Consider the following 22,332-nt stretch of genomic DNA (forward strand, 5'->3'; position numbering starts at 1 on the left):
CAAATCTTGATGTAAATCAGATCCTTCAGTTTAGACCTTCATGACACTTCAATGAGGAAAAGGATGGAGACAGTTTCTTCTTCTGTGATGTCGTCTTTATTGTCATTGATTAGTTGAACACTGTCATGTTTCTTTCTATTTTGCATGTAGTGAGTCTTAATATTAAAAGAATCAGGTCATATTTCTATCAGTTATCCTCTCCTTTTGGCCTCTATGAGTAAAAGTACAGAAAAAATTGGTGCAATTTTTATATTTGAAGGCAGGTAATTTTCTGAATATGAATTTCTTTGCTCTTCTAAGTTGAGACTCATTTGCATAGAAACAGGAAGTGTTATTATAACCATTGTCAGTTCAGCTTAACACGTCGGTTCAGTCTTCAAACTCGCCACTTGCTCTCTGAGTACCAGTGAAGAAAGCTGCTGCCAGCAAGAACAAGGTACGGGAGTTTTATGTGTTATCTGATAAAGAGTTTGTAAAATATAGGGGTGTGAAATGGAAGATATTTATATTAACTTCTGAATATGTTTTTGGGTGGGTCGCTTGTAATTGAACATTGAGCAGGTCATACAGGACCTTAGTGAACACCCATTTGACATCTTTACTGTTTGTCATGACAAATAAAAAAAACTACAGAGCCCCTAAAGGAACCTTTGCAAAAAAAAAAAAAAAAAAAACACACTTTCATATGCTCAAAAGAAACTTTTCACGTACGCACAGTTTTTTTGGTAACACTTTACAATACGGGTGCACTAATATGCATTCAATCATGCTAATGCACAGATAATCATGTGTTAATGAATGACTCATGAAGAACTAAACCATTAATTAATGATTACTGCATCAGCAACTAATAAAGGTTCTATATTGTTAATATATTAAGTAATATATGAATTGTTATTAATTCAATGTGTCATAATGTATTAATTTCTTAATAACATATTTTATTAACTAATAGTGTAAATTAATGCGTTAATTACCAGAATTGGTCAAAGCAATGTACTTCAGCTTCCAGTTGTCTGCTTTAATTAATCACTAACTAATAATTTGCAAATGTATCATTATGTTATGACTTTTACTTGTTGAAGCACATGACTATTAACTAATTGTTAAGTAATATGCCGTTTATGGGTTTTGACAGTTTGCACATGCAGTGAATGTAATGTCAGAGACTCCTGAACTCCTGACCGCTGTTACACTTGAACACAATAGTGTTGTTATAGGGCTGTATAAAGGCTATCCCTCTGTTATTTATTAGTTTGTCATTTTTTGAAGCGTGAGCCTCCCCTTTATATCCAAAGTCCTTTATGTCTATGGCTCTGCTAACAATAAGCGCTGTTAGAATTGAATTAGGAAAATAAGTGTTTTTCCGTAAGGATTCGTGAAATCCGACAAAGTGGTAAAATAGGGTTTTGATCTTGTGAAATATGAAATTTTAGTACATCTTACTCTGCCAATAATTTTCATTAGGGACAATGTAAATATACTGCCCAAACGAAATCCAAATTTCATAATTTTTTACAACATTTAAACTTGGCACATGACGCACACTGAACCTGTTTCACGGAGCGGTTTCTCGGCCGCCACAGTGTTAAATTTGTTAAAGTGGACATAAGGCCTTGAAATATCACGTACTGCACTAACAAAAGCCACATTTTGAGCATCTTTACTGTATCAGCCTTTTTTATGGACTCTTGAACTTGGCAAATAGGAAAATGCACACAGCCGTAATGCGCCATCCGCTCATTTCACGGCACGGTTTCTCAGCCGCCACAGAGAATGCTTTAAAGAGACATAAGGCTGTGATGTTAGAGGTATACTGCCCTAATGAAAGACACTTTTAGAGCAAATAGGTTTTTTATTAATTCATGTGCATCCACACTCTCATTTTCTTCATAGTAAAATGGCAGTGACGCTCAAAGGAAATATGTTAAAGACAGTAAACATAAAACAGAACTTGTAACGTATGAGCATGAAAAAAAACAATAAAAAAAATTCATGTGCGCACGCAAAAGTCTGTATATGTTTATTTGCAAAGGTCCCTTTAGGGTACAGTACAGACTGTCAAATCAGTAAAATTATGTGATACAGTAATATTTTCCCTTATAAATACCATGTTGAAAATAATTATCCAGAATGTAACTACTTTAAAACATGTGATGGTCAGATCAAATTTACAGTAGAAAGTTTAGAAGTAATTTTTAGGATCATGAGTGGTTTGAGAAGAGGTTTGTAACAGTGGCATCTGTGTGCAGATGTTGATGCTGCCACTTTAGGTCCAGGAGACACTTTTTGCATGCAGACATGTAGAGATTTAATATTATTATGAATATAATTTGGTGGCAGGTCAGCTGGACATGGTAAGAAACTGAAAAGCTTCTGTGTTGACTTTTATCATTAGAAAGCTAAAGACACAATAATCTGATGTTATTATGAGAAAAGACAAATGGAGGGAAATGTGAAGTCCAGAGGAAAAGGATGTAAGCGTGCATGAGACGCACTCTTAGCATGCCATCAATGTTCACTGTGACCACAGTCTAGCAGTTTAACTTGTTCAAACCACTCTTTATCTCCTCAGGCGTTTGGGTGTTAGTGAGTCAGCAAGACAGTTTCTGAGCAGCATTTGGGCATTAAAGAATTATTCCTTTCTAACAACCAAAGACAATAACAAACCTTTTTAGTAGCTTTATTGCTATTCTTTAATCCAGCAAGAGTCACAGGGTTAAATATTGTCTGATCGCTGATCCTGAAGAGGATGTGTGCGTTTTTATGTTTTCTGACACATATGGTCTAATATGGTATAATGCTATACTAGACTATCAGTGATTGTTACACACTGCATTAACTGTAATGTTCTCTGTTAGGTTTGTGATTGTTATAATGGCGATGAAGTTCAGAATGAGTTTTCCTCTCATCTTTCTGCTCATGACTTCTGGTGAGTCACTGTTATTTAAAGGGTGCTATAAGCGACGGTTTTTGTGTTTTCAAATCATGCATTAACTTAATAAAGTAGATGTTTAATTAAGTATTCACGGTCCACCAATCAGAAACAGTTTCAGTCTGTCAGTTATTTTGCATGTTACTAAATGGCTGAAATCGCTTAAATCACCGTTAAATGGTTGATGTGTTTGTTTTTCACAGTTCTGTGTCAGCGTGATCATTTCTGCTTTCTACAACAGCTACACCCTCAGTGTGTGTGTGTGTGTGTGTGTGTGTGTGTGTGTGTGTGAGTGTGAGTGTGAGTGTGTGTCTGTGTCTGTGTCATCGTCATCTCTTCAGCAGCAAATTGTTCATATTATTGAGTTTCATTTACAAATAACTCAAAATTTGCTACTTATCTTTATTTTGTGTTTCAGGAGTTTTTGGAGAAAACTGGAGTGTGACTTATGAAACTAAATCAATATATGCTCTCAAAGGATCCTCAGTAAACATGTCGTGCACATATACATACCCTCAGAATCATAGATTGAATTATACATTTTGGATAAAGTGTGAGAATCAGACCATAACAAAAGATATAAGTTTAAAAGAATATCCAGAGTATAAAGACAGGGTTGAATACATTGAAGACAGACAAAACAAAACTGCCGTCCTCAGACTGCACAACGTCACTGAAAGCGATGAAAGAGCATATTGTTTTAGATTCATAACTGATCAAAACAGATGGATCGGTCGAGGAGGAATTCAACTTAATGTTTCTGGTAATCCACTTCCGTCCTTCAATTCCATTATTTATTTAAGAAAACGTGAGTAGTTTTAGGACAAGGTGAGAAAGATGTGTTTCCTCCAGGCCTTCAGGTTCAGGCTCCACAGCCGGTGCTGGAGAAAGAAACGCTCAATCTGACATGTAGAACCACCTGTGATCACTCGCATGAACTTGTCCTTACACTCAATGCAAAACGTAGGCAAAATAGTCTCAATCGTTTGTGCTCCGTTTGTGCCATACATTTTATGTTTGTGCTGCTTCGGTTTTCTTAGATATTAAATAAATATATGTATTGGTCATTTCTGAGGTCACTCAGGCCCCCACATGCTTCAAATTCACCCCAAATAGTCTTGTTTTTTTAGGCTTTGTTTGTGTCGGTAAAAGTTTTGTTTGTGCTGCTTCACTCCGCTCATGCTCACTCATGCTATCAGCTGTCCGGATCAGACACACTGTCATCTTTAGCCTATCATCATCAAACGTGATTCTCTATCTGTCCTAACTTCTTTTATGCTGATGTTGTGAACACTGCTACACTTTCACAGACTCTTCTCTCTTATAATATGTAAAACCTTAACAGTTTCATATTTCAAATAAATATGGAATCATCACAGAAAATACTCCCAGCACACAAATCCACCAGGTTGAAATGTTTATATTACATAGGCCTACCCGTAATCTAAATATTGAATGTTGTTTCCTGAATGATAACTGATCATAATTATATAATTAATTGATGATAATTCTTTATTCGGTTTTTCGTTTTGGTTTTGTAAAGAAATAATTGTAAAAAGAAATAAAGAGAAATAAGAAACGGTAAAAAAAAATGTTATAAGATAATGAAAATTAAGTTTTTTCATTTTTTTATTTCTCTTGTCTGCGAATGAACGACCCCATCCATTGTTTCCTGATAATATCAGAAAGAACTTGATATACTCTGTTATTTTTTGGTCATAGCTAACAGATAAAAGTAAGACATCATTCAAAAGCATCTACTTATATTATAGCAACACAATATTACCAAATGCTTTTGGAAAATTAAAACAGTTATAAAGAAATTCAAAGAGATATATGATACAGTTATAAAATGAATTGAAAGAGTAAAAAGATGACACAGATAAACTTCTCATCTTTCAAAACACACTGTAAAAAAAAATCCTAATTTTATTTTAGGTATTGTGACATTAATGACAAATTCCAGTAATTCACATTATGTATACAGAAAATTGATTGTATTTTTCATACAAATACAAATAAACTGAAAAACACTGTTATTTCACAGGTATTTCCTGAATAATCACGATCAAAAACCTTCATTGTAAAAAAAATCGTAAAAAAAGGGTCAAATGACTGGCAGCTGCGGCTGCCAAACAAAAACCATAAAATTAAAGTCAAATATGCTAATTTAAATAAAGTGTAAAAAACTTTAAAATAAATTTGATGTCACCATGATTGAGATCAGTGTCTGCTTTAGTTGGGCTCATGACCCTTGAGTTTTAACTTTAGTTTTCTCTGGCTGCTTTAACTGTGTGTTTGATACACGTTTGTTATAGCAATAAATGCAGGAGAAAATATCAGATGATCTTGGTCATTCATTGATGATGTTATATATTCACTGAAATGATAGTCAAATCTCTTAACATTTGCTTCAATTACATAATATGTAGATGGAATTTAGCTTAATTCAAAGTCTACAATTAATGTCATAATTTGTCACGTGACCCTTGAAAAATTGTGGCATCAGTATTATAACAATCTGAAATTTATACAGAAAAATCTTTGAGCTGGTTCAATTTTTTTTTTTTTTTTGTAGTATAGAGACATCAAGAATCAACATATGAATCTCAACAATGGTGACAACCAACAAAGCCTTTTTGTGACTTTATAGGAGTTCAGATTTTTTTTTCATTGTCACCATTGTTGCGATTCATACGCTGATTCTTGATGTCTGAGTGAGTCTATATAATCCTGTCAAAACATTTTCTGTATAGTGACTTCATAAAATCTGAGTATCACAGCACTGGAGGATCTTCAATAACAGCTTTGTCATGCAAAGTTAACAACGAGTATTTAACGACTTAAACAGATATTACACTTCAGATGGTATCAATGAAGTAGGACACTTCATGATGGCTATTATCACTAATAAGTGACCAACATTATCTGATCTGAGTTTCTCTAGCATTCCTTCCATAACATATAGACATCAGAGACACACAGTGAAAGCAGCCAAAGAAACACTCATATTAAAGATTAAAAGGTCAAGAGCCCAACTAAAGCAAACACTGATCTCCATCATGGTGACATCAAACTTTATTCTTTTCAATAAAACTTCAACTAAACCTCTGTTAATTCTCAATAAGAATGTTAGTATGAAAGAAATAAAGTCTGGATTGTAATAAGTGAAGATGCTGAGATCCTGAGAGATCTGGTAGTGTTTAATGTTCTCTTGGGGTTTAAAGTGTTTCTGTATGGTGTGTTTCGTGTGTCACCATTGTGTTGAAGAGTAGAGCCTGAGCTTCAGTCCAGGATGAGCAAAAAAACACTGATGATATGCTGCATGTTGCTTTATTTAACAGACAGTAACTGTGTAGTTGCTGATGCAGTGATGTATAGTCACAGCAAATCATGCATGTAGTTCATTGCATGTTTTTCAGTAAAAAATTCAGAAAATAAATGTGAAATAACTGTGGTTTTGTTAAAAAAGATGCATGAAGATTTCTGTAAAAGTATTTTGCACTTATTTAAATGAGGATATTTTATATTAATTTTACGTTTTTTGTATGGCAGCCATTGCTGACAGTCATTTGACTGTTTTTTAATGGGATTTTTTTACAGTGAAGGAGTTTGATCGTAATAATTCAGGAAATAGCTGTAAAATAACAGTGTTTTTCTGTAAAACATTTAAGGAAAATTTCTGTAAAAGTTTTTTGCACTTCATTTAAATGAGGATATTTTACTTTATTTTTACGGTATATGTTTGGCAGCCGTAGCTGACAGTCATTGACCGTTTTTTTAAGTTTTTATTTTTTACAGTGTACCAGTGTATTTTTTACAACTACCCGTTTTACTGTGAGATTTTCCCGTGGTGATTACACAGTGTCTGTGGGGTTATTTTGGCGCGCCTAAGAAATCTATTGGACGTCTCCGATGGACCCGATTTTCCCCTAAAATCGGACAGGAGGAGCTCTAGGACTGACTCACGGGGTAACCTCGGGTTCACTGCGCCATCAGTCATAAGGGAATGAGAAAATTTGAAATGTCTATTTAATTTTCTGATTATGTAATACATATGAAACCAGAGGTAGCCTCAGTCGACTCGTTCCTGTCTGAGCTCATTATCATACGTGAAGCAGCTATGGTAATCATCCATATGAACATCATGTAAACGTCCCCATCACCTCCATAAAACAAAGCACCTAGCTTCATCAGATTATTTACTTTTTTCATCATTTTTGGAATAATTTCACACAGTGAGGAAAAAGCCTTTACTTCAGAGGAAGAACGTGATGCAACGTTTTTTCTTATAGGCCTTTTGAGAATTAAACATGCATGATGAGTGTGTTTAAATTCTTACACAGGTTCTAGTGTTTCTGGAAAATCTCACACAGATCTCTTCAAGTATTTTTTTTTTTTAAATCAAATCAGCAGAACTTTTTGATGAACTTTTTTACTCATTAATGCTCAAAATTCATAGATATTTAGATCAGTTATGAAAAGAAAAACAGGAGAAACAGACATTTTACTGCTATAACGTGTTGATTCACTTTTTAAAATTACTCATACTTAAGCAGTGCACAAAATGTCTGAGAAAAAACGAATACAAATACTGATCGCCATAATGGTAACTTCAAAATATATATATATTTTTTAATTTGTAAAACTTACACAACATTGTGACAGTTAAACTTGAGGTGTTCCTTTTGTCAACTTGCTTTCTTTCAAATACGTCAGGATTTGTATTTCTTTTGGGAATTGATGGATCCTATATAGGCCTCATTGATCTGAGCTGATATTGACACACACACACACACACACACACACACACACACACACACACACACACACACACACACACACACACACCTTCTTTTATGCCTCTTTATCCTCAGATCAATGAGGCCTATGATCAATCAGTTTAAAAAATGAATGCAAAACCTGTCCTACTTGAAAGAAAACAAGTTGACAAAAAGATTAAACCCAGACAGCAACATAGTGCTGGCCCAGATCCGGCCCACATCTGGTAAGTGTGGATTCCAGATGTGGATTCCAGATGTGGACCGGATCTGGGCCAACACTATGTTACTGTCTGGGAATCTAATATTTGGTTATAATATAGCATAACCAGTGATTTACTGTAAAAGCGGCCAGTCATGACTCGGCACAAGGGTTAAAGACTTTAATAGAAATAAATGATGCCAATGTTCCCTTTCTTTACATTAGATGTCTGGAGTATCTGGTTTATCATTGGTTTGTGTGCCATTACTGCAACTGTGGCTTTATTTTGCTTGTTCCTCCTCATCATCATTGTATGCAGAAGGTCAGTACTGTTTATAATTCATATTCTGACTTTTGATCAATTGACTCAAATCCTACTTGAATTTGTTTTGTAGATATTTTTAGTTCAGTGAAAAAATGTTTTTGTCATTGTATGAAGGTTAACCAGTTAGAGAGCCACTTTTTGCAGTATAAAGTAACTTTTATATATGCATTTATACTTAAAGGAAGAAGATGAGAAATAATGACCCTAAGGACAGTGACAACCATTTAAATGACTCACAGGACATTGAGCAAAAAAAGGTAGGTCAAAGTTAAATGACTTCATATTTCACTATTCATACTTCATAGAGTGTATGCATGAAAAAAGCAGAACACAAAGATATTTTGGGGAAAAAAAGTTCTCCATCACTGTGACGTGTTCGTTTAACACAGTTGTTATTGATCACTGATGTGAAATACAGAGATATAAAAGCTTTTAACAGTTATTAAAAAATGTATAACTGCTTAAATGGTGACATATTTCCCATGAAATGTCTTGATGAGGTTTTGTTTGCTCATTTCATGGAGCTGTATGTGAATTATCATACACTTTTAAAACATTCTGAATGTGGAAAGCTGAATTGTATTGTATTGCTGTAAATTCACTAAAGACGTTAGGGGGTGTAGCAACCGGGGGGATGGGGGTTGCACGTCCCCCGCACTTTTAAAAACAGGTGATTCTGTCCCCCGCATTTTTTTTTTGGACCCAGCGCCAATATTTCCACCCGTGTTTTCTGATTTGTTACTTAGACTTGAGTGAACTAACATTCAGCCAATCACAGCGCGAATCGAATCATCTCTTGGGCGTGTCTGCTATGAGCTTCAAATCTCTTGTTTAGTCACTTTGCTGTTTGGCCGTCTGGGGTAAAATGCAACCCAGAAAAAAGCAGAGGACGAGTACATCCTTTTTTCAAACACACTGTATGTGTTACAGTCACTGATCTATAGACCCCTTTTGCGCCGACGTCACGTCACGGCGCTAGCTGGAGGCAAAACTGGAGGCGGCCAATACAAACCAGCACAGATTCGACTACATAAGGAGCTTAAATTACTATTATTATTATTAAATGTCATCTTGTTGTGTTGTTGGGTTCTAGAATCGACGGAGTACAGGCTCCAATTTTACATTTTATCGCATAATGTTTTCTAAATGATTGTGATTATCTGTGAATCATCTATGATTGTTGTTTTGATTGATTGGGGACTAGACTTTTTGAAGAACCTGGTAAGAAAGGGTAATCAAATACATAGTTAAAATATTAATATGCTGTATCTGAAATTTTTATGTCAAGAAAATATTCACATAATTACAATTGCACCGTAATGTCACTCTTTACATTGTCATCTTCTGTCTGGCCTTGGCGCTGGCTAGGCATAACTGCGGATCGTACACACGTCTTGTACGTGACCATTCAGCACATAGTTATAGGCATCTAAAGATGTATATGCCCTCAGTTTTTCTTTATGCTCAGTTTCTCTATCGGGCAGGTGTAGAGCAGGCTTCTCAACCGGAGGCAGCGTTGACGTTAATCTTGTCAGATCGTCCATCCATTAACTGAGTGTACGGGTCAGCCAATCTGGTTCCGTCCGTCAAAATTACCTTTTGCAAATAACAATCGCGGCCCTGGACAGTGAGTGACCTTGCACATTAAGATAAAATTTGATTTTCTCCAGTCATTGTTAAAAAACAAGCTAACAAAACTGGCAAACTAACGTTAGTGAAGCGGCCAGAGGGATCTTTCTGCCTCCAGCTAAGCCCTGCCCACACAAATACTTCACCATGTTTACCAACTGTAAAAGGGTCTATATAGAATGACTGGATAGCTCATGACGTCATAAACAGTAAAGCCACCGCGCCACCATATTGGTATTAGTGAGCTCATGCGTTCTATTGAATCAATAGGAAATTTTATGATTTGACTGAGAAAACATTGCCTAACGAGATACCGTTTTTAAATCTAAAGTCTCCCTATACATTTTTAAAACACAGACATCCTAAGCATTTAAATAGGTATTTGTTTAAAGTCGGACATTTTTCCTGCTTATTAAAAAACGGCAATTTATTTGCAAAAGGAATAAAAAACTGTACGAGAACACTAGCTGCCTTCACTGAAGAGCTATCTTCACAGGTAAGAAAAACAGTTTGATACTAAGTAGTAAATGCTAAAGACCAATATTTTTGTGAATTGGTGAATACTCAGGTGAATATTGTTTCGTGGCCACGAATTAATAATACCTCAACACGTTTTACTAATTTGTTCCCTCGTTTTACTATATTGTGGCCACGTTGTAATTCGTTAAATCAAAGTGAGGGAGGGAATTAGTTCAACGAGTCCACGATTTATTAAAACGAGGGAACAAATAAGTCTCCGTAACAACGAATTATTTAGATCAGTGGACGGGCAGGGCGCATAAGAACGAGCAGAGAGAGAGAGGCCCCGTCTTCAAATAACACGAGCACTGTATCTCTCTCTCCCTCGCGCTTATCAAAATCAATTGACAATTGACAAAATCAACTGGCGTTGGAGCCCTCTGCTGGTAGGGAATCGTAAAATGGCCGCTCGAACACTTCCGGTGGCTTCACTGCCTGATGGCAGTTTAGAACGTCATGAGCTATCCAGTCATTCTATAGATCAGTGGTTACAGTATGTCGCGATGACATGAATCACGCGTGAATCATAACAAGTTTCCTTGTTATGATTTAACCTACTGTAACACAGTAAGACGTGTAAGACAACAGAACCCATATGGACCTCGTCACGTCGCGCCTGATTGTGCTGAGTGTGTGTTAAATGCTCTCCTACTTGTCGCTTTGGATAAAAGCGTCTGTTAAATGAGACATAACAGATTATTCCCAGCAGGCACACAACGTCATAAGACATTGATATTTGGTTAAATTTCGGTTGCGACGTCGGGTTACCAAAATTCAAAATTTCATGTAAATTCAACATCTAATGTCAATGTTAAATTGATGTCCAATACCGACGTCAGCTGACATTGAGATTTTGTTGTTTTTGCGTAACCAAAATCCAACGTCAAGTCAACGTCAAATTGACTTGACTTCAACGCGATTTTCATTTTCAACCAAAATGCAATGTCTGTCCGACGTCATGTCCAACGTCAACCTAGCGTTATAGACGTCTGGTACCTGCTGGGTTGGGCTCTGCTGTCTTTTGTTGCCTACGTGCTGCTCGCATCCTTTCACAATAAATCAAATTTGTTTTGCGCCGAATATCTTATCATACTTTATCAAATTTTAGTCTTTTCATTTATTACTGCTATGTCCTAACTTGTCTGTAGGAAAGGCAGGCTGTGACGTCACTGACAGAGACGGGGGAGGACAGTTGCTCGACCCCTCCAGAATGTGTGCAGGTGAGATTTGTATAAAAAAACAGGATTGACAATTTTAAGGCAGTGTTTTCTTAATTGGGACTACTTGCCACTATTTTAAGGAATTACACATCAATTTAATTCCTTTAATCAATTTAATTCCATAAAACAAAATATAACATTTTTTATTTTATGTTCAAACTGTTTAATAAAATTAGTTTTATGTATAAAGGCAGTGTGTTCCAAATACTGTTAAGTACTGTATTAGGCTATTTATGGGTTGCTACATATAAATCTAAATGAAAAACTTGTGAAGTTGTGTTTAACTGTGGAAATGGCAAATGAGTCAATAAATGAGTGATCCCTGCCCCCTATATGCTGTTTATATCGGTTTTTAGGATGTTTGTGAGGAAGTGTCAGTCATGTGTGAGGAAGGGAAGGAAAGAGAGGAAGAGAGAGAGGGAGATGAGGGAAAAAGTGAGGAGCCATGTGAGAACCGAAGAGAAGAGAGAACTGATTTGATGAACAGGGAAGAATCTGCAGACTCTGACCAACATTTCTCGGCAACAAAACCAAACCACCCTGATCCCAAATTGATCATAAAGCAGACACTGTCAGACCGTACCCTTTCATTTCAGACACAGTGGTACAGAAAAATTTAAATGGCTCCATTTCGATCCAAATGTAGAAGGTGTTTTGTGTTTTTATTGTAGCAAAGCTTTTAAAACACAAGTATCTTACGAAAAATACAGAACCAGCATTTGTTTCAACTGGTTTTAAGAATTGGAAGAAAGCTCTTGAACGATTCAGATCACTTGAAAAATCAGATTGTCACAAGACAGCAGTAACAACATGTGTATATGAAAACAGATCAGTTAAGGCACAGCTGTGTAGTGTTCAGGCATCACAACAAGAGGAAGCGAGAGCAAACCTGTTAAAAATCATTGGTGCTGTGCAGCTGTTGGCCTTAAGAGGGCATGATAATAGTGAGGGAAATCTTCATCAGGTGCTGAAATACAAGGCAGAAGAAGATCTGTGTCTCAGAAAGTGGTTGTCAGGCAAAGGACTAAACTTCTGCTCAAATTCAGAATGAGCTCCTTAGTTTGTTGAGCAGTTCTATCATCAGAGATATCGCAGACAATATAAGATCACTCCCTCAGCTGAAGTTTTCTGTAATGATGGACAGAACGCAAGATGTTTCAGGCAAAGAGCAAGAAGCAATTTGTCTCCGATATGTAGATAACAATTTGATGATTCATGAAGAGTTTATTGGCCTTTATGAGGTATCTGTGGGGACAGGAGAGGTTGTGAAAGATGTGTTGGTTCGTTTAAATTTGCCCATATCTGGATTACGAGGGCAGGCAAATGATGGTGCAGCAAATATGGCTGGCAGGTATTCTGGAGCACAGGCCATCATTAAAAAGGAACAATCTCTTGCCCCATACATCCACTGTGGTGCCCATTGTGTAAATCTCATTACACAGCATGCTTGTACTGCCTCACGTGTTGTCCACAGTGCTTTACAGTGGGTTCATGAGTTAGGAATTTTGTTTGGGCAGTCAGGTAAATTTAAATCTTTGTTCAAGGAAGTTGCAAAATCTGCTCAAGAGTCCTTTCAAACTATAAGGCCCCTTTGTCCCACAAGATGGACAGTTCGCTCCAGTGCTATCCATGCAGTGCTGAATCAGTATGAGTCTGTAATGCTTGCTCTGAATGAAATGGCAGCGGGCAGCTCAGACACGGCTAACAGGGCAAATGGACTACATGACAGATTCCAGCAGGGGAATGTAGTTCTTGGTCTTCTGCTTGCCTTAGAGGCAATAGAAGAATTGGAGAATCTCAAAACATCTCTCCAAAGTCGAACACAGACCATCAATGGTATGCTTTCTGCTGTTGCTTATGTGAGGGATGCTGTTGCAAATAAAAGAAATTCAGAGAGGTTTCAAATTTTCTACACCAAAGCATCAGAAATGTGCCAAATCCTTGATCTCTCTCCAATTGCATTGCCCCGTTCTCGTAATCCTCCTAAAAGTCTAACTGGTCAGGCTTGTGCACATGTGCATTCATCTCCATCTGAATATTACAAAACGGAGTTTTACAAAGTGCTTGATGTTGTGGATATGGAGTTCAGAGAACGTTTTGAGCAGGAAGGGTTGCTGATGCTAAGGAATCTGGAAAACATCCTCTTAACAGGGGTGGTTGATGATAATGTGGTACAAATGTACCCAGAACTGGACAAAATATCCTTTAACACACAATTGGCAATGTTCAGATCAAAGCATAATGCAGTCCAGCAGTGAAGCAGCTAGCATCCTTCAGGGGATGTGTCCAGAAGTCCGTAGTCTTTCTGATCAGGTGGAAACACTAGTCAGACTGCTTCTTGTCACTCCCGTGTCCTCAGCAGAAGCTGAGAGAAGTTTCAGCGGTCTCAGGAGGCTAAAAACATGGCTTCGTAGCAGAGGTGGAAAGTCCAGGGGTCAGAAAGTAAAAGTCCTGCCATATATTTATTCCACCCATGAACTCATACAGCAAAAACTCCAGTGTTAAATGAACTCTCCTGGGAGTTTATTTGGCTCCAGACTCAAGAGTGTTAAAGTTAATGAGATAATTTAGTGATTGATTGAGTGATGATTAAGCATTATTGAAGACACCTGATGTTAACAAGCAGAATCACTGAAGGAGAAAATCTCTTTTTTTAAGTTGCCATTATGGTGATCAGTGTTGGCTTTAGTTGGGCTCTTGACCCTTAAACTAATAATGTTAAATGTTGTTTGGCTGTTGTATCTGAATTATAACTCTCAGATGATCAAAGAGAAAAGTTGATCAGGTGGTGTTGGTTATGTTTTGACATAATCATCATTTGACCTGAATCACAAAATTCATTTAGAGAGTTCAGTCTACCTTGTTGATTACAGCAGCCTGTGATTCTTCAGTATACTATTTTCAGAATTTATTAAATAATCAGAAAGATTTCTTAAAAGTTGTTCTGATCAAAAGACTTCCATTAAAAAATGTAAAAAAAAATAAATAAAAAAAATATTTGGACACACAGACATCAAGAATCAGCCTGTGATTCTCAACAATGGTTACAATAATAAAGCATGTTGCAGTGCATTCTGGGTGCCACCAATCAAAACTTATTCATGGCTCCCATCATGCATTGCGGTATGAATAAATTATGATCTGAATTGTCTTAATAATTTCCTTTTCCTAATTGAATATTCTGTTTGTCACCATTGTTGAGATTCATACACTGATTATTGATGTCTGTGTGTGCCTAGAAGAAAGATTTTTTATTTTATTTTTTCAGAACAATTTTTAAGAAATCATTTGGATAATACAGAAATTTCTGGATCTTATTCTGTAGAATCACAGTGATGCTGTAATGACCAATATAAATTTAAGTCAAAGATTAGGCTCTAATGAGATCAGTGATTCAGGTCAAATGATGATTATGTTAAAACATAACCAACACCACCTGATCAGCTTTTCTTGTTGTTCACCTGGTTATTATAACTCAGTTACAACAGCCAAACTAAATCTAACATCAATAGTTTAAGGGTCAAGAGCCCAACTAAAGCCAACACTGATCACCATAATGGTAACTTAAAAAAGAGATTTCCTCCTTTGGTCATTCTGCTTGTTAACATCAGGTGTTTTCAATATTGCTCAATCATCACTCAATCAATCACTAAATTATCTCATTAACTTTAACACTCTTGAGTCTGGAGCCAAATAAACCCCCAGGAGAGTTCATTTAACACTGGAGTTTTTGCTGTGTGAGGTCATGGGTGGAATAAACATATGGCAGGACTTTTACTTTCTGACCACTGGACTTTCCACCTCTGCTTCGCAGTACCATGACACAAACACGGCTGAATAGTGTTGCTGTGTGTCATATACACAAGGATAAACTTGATCAATTAGCGAGAAAAAAGATTGCTCAACAATTTGTGGCCTGCAAGGAAAGCCGAAAAATTCAGTTTGGAAGTTTTGATTAAAAATCTCACTTCAATTTTGATAATATTAAAACCTTGTAAATACATTGATTTAGGTTTTATTGATATATTTTTATAAAATGTCTGTTGTATAAAATTACTGTAGATGTAATCTGTATACTCATTGAACACTTGTCCAACTGTTAAGAAGTAAGATAAAAGTTATTGTTCAAGTGTAGTGTAACTGAAATATTGTAAATATCATAAAATATCTTTATTTCACAAAAAATAAAATGTCCACAGTGGTCTGAAAGTCCCAAGTCCCGCAGTTTTTTTAATTTATTTTGAGTATAATTTCACAAAAACAGGTTGCTGTAAGCTATCATGGCATGTTCCCAAAATTGCCACTAGGGTGCTGTAAAATGCCAATTGATATTCTATCTATTCAATCTAGAATGTATTATTATATGAACATCACCTTTGGGTCACACCGCACACACACACTTTTATAATGGCTGCTACGCCATTAATTTAAAGGTTATGCATTGATTCTATTGCAGACATCTGCAGGAAAGGCCTCTGAATCTGGAGGTGAAGACATGGTCCTCTATGCTTCTGTCAAAAGAAATAAAGCAAAGAAACCTGAAGAGGATTATGTCCAGTATGCCAGCATTACAGTTCACCGTCCAGCTGCTAAAGCCAAGTGAGACATTATTACTTCTACTTTTACATTTACGACCTTATGACATTTATGTAAAATAAGTGTCTGTTTCTTCATAAAAGCCAATCCTTGTGTAGCAGTGCTAAAACAAGAGGTATAACTGTCAGCATATATTCTTCTTTTTTTACAGATCTTCTGCGGATCAAGAGCAGGACTTGTTTGTGATTTACAGCGGCATCAAATGATCTAGATTTTTATTTTGACCACCTGAAAGTCTAAACATCCTCGTGTCATTTAAAAAGAACATATTTTTTGCTTTAGCATTTCCGTTTCATTTCATTTGTATTACCATGTTTACTTTTTTTGAGTGCATTCCATAAGTATCTTCACTTGTGTTTAATCCAAAAAGTCTGATGGATGTTTCTTAAGCTTTGCAATGGTGAGTAATTTAATGTTATATTGAGTGTTAAATGTTGCTGTAAGCTGATCATCTGTCAGGACAAGTCAACATGCCGGTTTTTTGTATTTTAGTTTGGTCATTAAAATTACTAAATTGAAAAAAATACTGTTAAGTTAACTCCTTTTTGTCACAGAAGATAAAAAAATAAGGACTTTTTTAATGAGAATTAGAGGCCTCAATTATGGGAGTAAAAGTTTAGAGACAAAGTGTTGCAGTAACAATTAGAGCTTTTTATATGTAATTATTTCAGTAATCTCTATTTGAGGTGGTCTTTCATTCATTATCAAGGAGAACCGTGACGAGATTGACGACAACCATATGCAAATGACAATCACAGCGAAGCCATGGTAGTGTAGAAATCACAAGCTTTTATTGAAAATTCATGAAATGTTGTTTGATTGCTCCATTAGTGTGAACGCCACATAGGTATTTCTTAAAACTCTTATGCCTTAAAACCATTTCTCATGGCTGTGAAGAGGAAAATGTTTATTTTTATTTTTATATATGTCAGTTTCTCTAGTTTGCCATGACATGTAAAAAAAGACAAATATATGAAATAGTTGAAATGTGAAATTCCTAGCCAGGAGACGATTCCACATGTTTACATAGATTATGAATCCTACTTCAATCGTATCCATTCATTTATGTGGCCTGTTTAACTGTCATTGTTTTCTTGAAATGCTCAGAATTGCTGATAAGTAGAGTAAGCATGTTTTTATTTTATGTATTTGTGATGTCATAACAAAGCTCAGTTTATATTTGAAATGTACAATTTTTTCATTAGCTATGCTTGTTTTAGAGGTTGTGATTTTAACTTATGCTCATAATTGGAATAGCACATTTGTGAATAAAGTAGCGTTTCCATCTCATGTCCTGTGAAACTGGCACAAAATATCTGTAATAAAATTGGAAGTTGCTGCAATCGTGAAAGAAACTGTGGCTCTTTTTTCCTCCATCATAAATGAGTTGTGTTCAGAGCGACAGATGAAACACAATAAACTCTGTCATGTTGTCTGGCGTTCAGATGCTGGTGTTTGTGAACAATCATGTGAGTCGTTTCTGGAGGAATTAAACCAAATCATTCTGATCACAGACTTTGACTCAGGCGTTTCAGAACCATCAAACCAACATATCAGATGCTGTGATGCGATTGGTCCACTGATTAATCCAGTCATCCAATCACAACCTCTTTTGAGGCAAAGTCACATGGATTTTGTTGCTCATCAAGCGATTTATTTAACAAACGTGTTTAGTTTAAAAGTAGTTTAAGCATATGTCTTATTATCGGATATAATACGCCTCAAATGAGCGCATACATTATTATGCACATTTTAAGAATGTATGCACATCTCATTTTTAACATGATATCCCAAAATGCGCATAAAAGTAGGTGCATGGAAACATTGACGGTATCTTAAGTGGAACAAATACTGCATTTGGTGCCATTTTCTCAGCTGGCGGGACAGAAAAATATTGCATTTGGAGCAGAAGTGACATATTTTTTTTCAATATACTGTTCAGAAATGGTGTTAATGTCCAGACAAACTGTCCTGACACACTTGTTTCAGGCTTGTAATGTAGAACATGTTGAGTGAGGATAGTGGAGTGCATTTTTTTTATATATTGCCATAGACAGCATCTTCCTGGCTAGTGTTGAAGGGTAGGTTCTGATAGATTGGATCTGATTGGCTCTTGTCCTTTGACTTGTTACTGGATTTCTTTAGGGTGGCGTAGGGTCTGCCATCAGGAGTGTTCGCATAAACACCGATGGCCTGAATCACAAACACAAACCGTTATTCAATTGCTAATCAGCTGTTGAAATGGTTTCTAAAGTAAGCAGAAGTTGTGTGTTTGTGGTGTCTCGGATCTTATGATGTTCCTGTGTGCCACTCACCTCTTCGCTGTGACGCTCATTGTATATAGATCTAGTTATAAAATATCCTGAAATAAAGCAAAGAATGTGGATTTTTTTTTCTGTGAAATTAAATTCCAAAATATATATATATATATATATATATTTTTTTTTTTTTATGTCATATTTGAATATTTACACACTTGATTGCTTGACTCTCTTTCTCCACTGACAAGTGACCAGTCCAACTGAAGATAGGATCAAAATAACAACCAGTCCAATAGCAGCACAGAGTATAAGATACACAGGCACTGGGAATATATGGACAGATAAGGTGCAATTAAAAGTAAAAGTAAATTTTTCATGACACCTTTATATCATATAGAGGACTTTTGGGTCATAAATGGAAACAGTTTGCATAACTTAAATAAGACACGTAAAATGTCAATCTATCTATAAAGGGGCTGCAACTCACCTGCTTTTTTGCCAGCTGGACCAGATGATTTGACAGAACCTTTAAAAGGGAGGAGACAGCAACATCTGTTAAGCCTTAAAGTGGACCAATTATGCAAAATTTGTTTGAACATAAATGTGTGTCAACAGTGTGTCAACAACCACCCTATAATGGTAAAAAATCCACCCACTCCTTTCCTATTAATCCCCATAAATCAGTGTCTCAAAAGCTGTTCCAGGTTTCTGCCTTCTGTGATGTCACAGTAGGGCAAGCCCCGCCCATGATTGATGACGATCTCTTCCCTATTAGCATAGATCCCGCCCTGAGTAAGCCGCACACAGTCCACCATGTTTATATCGTCGCTAGAGCAGTGATACAATTCTCAAAAATGGATCAATACCTACTGGTCATCATCTACCTTCATATCCAGAACATGTAAGTATCAGACTTTATATTTTGGGAATGTTTGCAAATTGCCTTTCTGAATGTGCTTGTTAGCACGCTGTATGGCTAATGTGGCTAAAGTTACCATTGTCTCTGACTGTTTTCACAGAGACCAGAGCTATGTCGTGATTTTTAACCCGAAAACGCTCAAAATCTGTATAATTCATAAACGCACATTTATAATTAGGGCATGCTATAATATATGATCTGTGGCGTATTTTTAACTGAAACTTCACAGACACACTCACTGTGGACAAATGACAGATTGAGGTAAGATAGAAATGCAGGCATTAAAATGTTTGTCTACCTGTCAGTGAGCGTGCGCTGTCCTTAATGGTTGAAGATATGGAAGCTGAGTGTCTTGGTGTAGTCGGTTCAGCAATTGTCCATGGATTTGTTTGTGTTTCCGTCATCTTAAGATGAGTCACTTCTTCCAAGTTCTTTGTGTTGTCTGTTTGTAAGTTTTAGAGATATTGTCAAAGACACATCTGTATTTCTGGGATCATCCTAAAGAACAGTTTTGTTGCCTAAATAGCTTACTTAGCCATTTAATATGAGTACTGCAAACCTTCATTGCTGTCTCACACAGGCAAAATTAGGATTAAGGATAAGATTTGAGTATGTGGCAGCCATTGATAGCTTGGCAAAGTAATGTAATGCATAATAATGTTGCCTGTCATTATTACCTTTAGATACTGTTAGATGGACTTTCTGATATGCGTCTAGTCCAATTCTCTGCACTCCACACCAGTAAATCCCAGAGTCGGACTCCTGTAGATCAGTGATGGTCACGGTGAAGGTTCCTGTCCCAGAATCCTTCAGTGTGTATCTCCCTTTAGGTGACCGGTCAGATTTAACTAAAATATCTCTGTCTTTACATGGATCTCTGCAGAAATACTTTATGTTGGTTGAAGCCCATTCATGAGAACAAGAAATGGTGACGTATCTTCCGATATATCCAGAAATTCGACCAGTAGTTGAAGTCTTAAATTCTGTTTAAGGAAAATAGGGTTTTTACTAATCAGTTCCTCTTTGAGACGCTTCGGTTTCAGTTATTCAATTGCAAATGTAACTTACTGTTACACTTACTGCCTATTACTGTACGTATTGTCAACATTATAATAGGAAGCATCAGTGCTTAACAGCCACTGCATTTATTTATATTTCCAGCACAAATGCAAACAGAAATTATTTGTTCAGAGTGATCTGACTAAACACATACTTATATTCATGACCTTTCTCTGTGTGTTAACTGTAGTATTTTATACATTTGATCAGGTGGTGTTGGATGTGTTTTGACATAATCATCATTTGACCTGAATCACCGAGCTAATTTATTGCCTAATCTCTGAGTTAGGTTTACCTGTTTGATTGCAGAACCCTTGTGATTCTACAGCATTAGATCCAGCATTTTCAATATAATCCAAGGATTTCGTAAAAGTTATTTAAAAAAAAAAAAAACACTGGATGTTTTGCTGTGCAGTTAAGTGATTTTAGCTGCACATAGAAAAAATGTCTGGCGAGTTTGCGTCATCTGATCGGCCTTTATAGCCTTTATTGGCTGTCAACAGTCGGCGCCCGATCAATTGGAACACACTTACTCTTATTTGCTTTCATGGTGCTCAGCAAACTGAATGATTCCCATAGACAGTAGAGTTTCTATCACACATCTATTGAGAACTTACCTGACAGAAACATCCAGAGCCAGAGAACACTGAAGAACTTCATTTTGAGTAGGGATCCTATTATGGATGGTTTAGTCCAGTTTTAGCTTTCTAAGCGTTAATATTGGCATTAGGATCTCTTATACCATCAAGAGCAGTAGTAAACATGTATGCCTGTATTCTCCTGTGCACTCACATTCTCACATGTACGCTGGTTTCAAGACACCCACACACTCCTATCCAGAACCTGACCACTTCCTCTTGATTAACTTTTGGTTTGAATGGACATTCCCCTTTTACGCAGGTCCAGGGTAAGGTCACAGGAAGCCAGAAATTATTAAAACAATCTTAAAGGGATAGTTCACTTCAAAATGAAAATTCTGTCATCCTCACCCTTAAGTTGTTTCAAACCTGTATGAATTTCTTTCTTCTGCTGAACACAAAGGAAGATATTTTGAAGAATGTCAGCAACCAAACAGTTAACTGGACCCATTGACTTCCATAGTAGGAAAAGAAAAAATACTATGGAAGTCAATGGGTCCAGTTAACTTCACTTCAGTTTTTCTTCAAAATATCTTTATAAAGTATATAATTTTGAAGTGAACTATCTTTAAGTGAACCCTTTAAATCAATGTTAATTTATTTTGGTAAACACTGTTACAAAGACCATACACTCACAAAAGAAGTCAAGAGTCAAACTGCCCAACTAAAGCAAACACGGATTACCATAATGGTGACCAGACATGCTCAATAAATCATCAACATCGAGACCTCTGTTAATTCTCAATAAGAACTTCTGCAGACGTGTGACAGAAATAAAGTCAGTCTGGTTAGTAATAAGTGAAGCTGGTAATGCTGTTTGTGGAGTTGTTTAATCAGATCTTCAGAGAGTTCATGTCTTCTTTTATCGTCTGTGGCAGAGTTTCACACAGCTCATTTTATGGTAGAACAGGGGTGTCCAACCCTTCAGGCCCGTCCTGCAGATTTATATGTTGTTACTTGAATTGCATTATATGAAAGATTAGGGATGGAGCTAAACCCTGCAGGACAGTGGACCTCAAGGGCTAGAGTTATAAGAAATATAAGAAATGTATGTGCCTCAATTTTAGGACATTTAGACATGTCATACATGCAGTCTATTTTGCATAACATATTTTATTTGCATCAAATACATCACAGAGACATTTGATGACTTTTTATACCCTAATAGGGCAACATATCCTGGGAGATACAACTCATAAATTCCAAACTATGTGTTGATACATTGTACTTAATTCCAGATTATATAAA

General features: G+C 36.3%; 2 protein-coding genes across 2 annotated transcripts; one reads left to right on the plus strand and one right to left on the minus strand.

Moving 5' to 3' along the window:
* Positions 1–334: 334 nt before the first annotated feature.
* Positions 335–17,548, plus strand: LOC311286600 (uncharacterized protein). The gene is made up of 8 exons (XM_084402831.1): positions 335–436; positions 2,862–2,932; positions 3,354–3,698; positions 8,144–8,240; positions 8,425–8,500; positions 11,540–11,611; positions 16,068–16,210; positions 16,359–17,548. The coding sequence occupies exons 2-8, from the start codon at positions 2,878–2,880 to the stop codon at positions 16,411–16,413; spliced, it is 843 nt and encodes a 280-aa protein (XP_084258957.1). The 5' UTR covers positions 335–436; positions 2,862–2,877; the 3' UTR covers positions 16,414–17,548.
* On the minus strand, positions 17,328–21,252 carry LOC311286599 (CMRF35-like molecule 9). The gene is made up of 7 exons (XM_084402830.1): positions 21,064–21,252; positions 20,065–20,370; positions 19,686–19,829; positions 18,956–18,994; positions 18,684–18,791; positions 18,523–18,569; positions 17,328–18,400 (listed from the first exon to the last, which is right to left on the minus strand). The coding sequence occupies exons 1-7, from the start codon at positions 21,104–21,106 to the stop codon at positions 18,245–18,247; spliced, it is 843 nt and encodes a 280-aa protein (XP_084258956.1). The 5' UTR covers positions 21,107–21,252; the 3' UTR covers positions 17,328–18,244.
* Between the last annotated feature and the right edge of the window lie 1,080 nt (positions 21,253–22,332).

This window comes from Rutilus rutilus (genome assembly GCF_951802725.1).
Source record: "Rutilus rutilus genome assembly, chromosome: 2".
NCBI classification, from domain to species: domain Eukaryota; kingdom Metazoa; phylum Chordata; class Actinopteri; order Cypriniformes; family Leuciscidae; genus Rutilus; species Rutilus rutilus.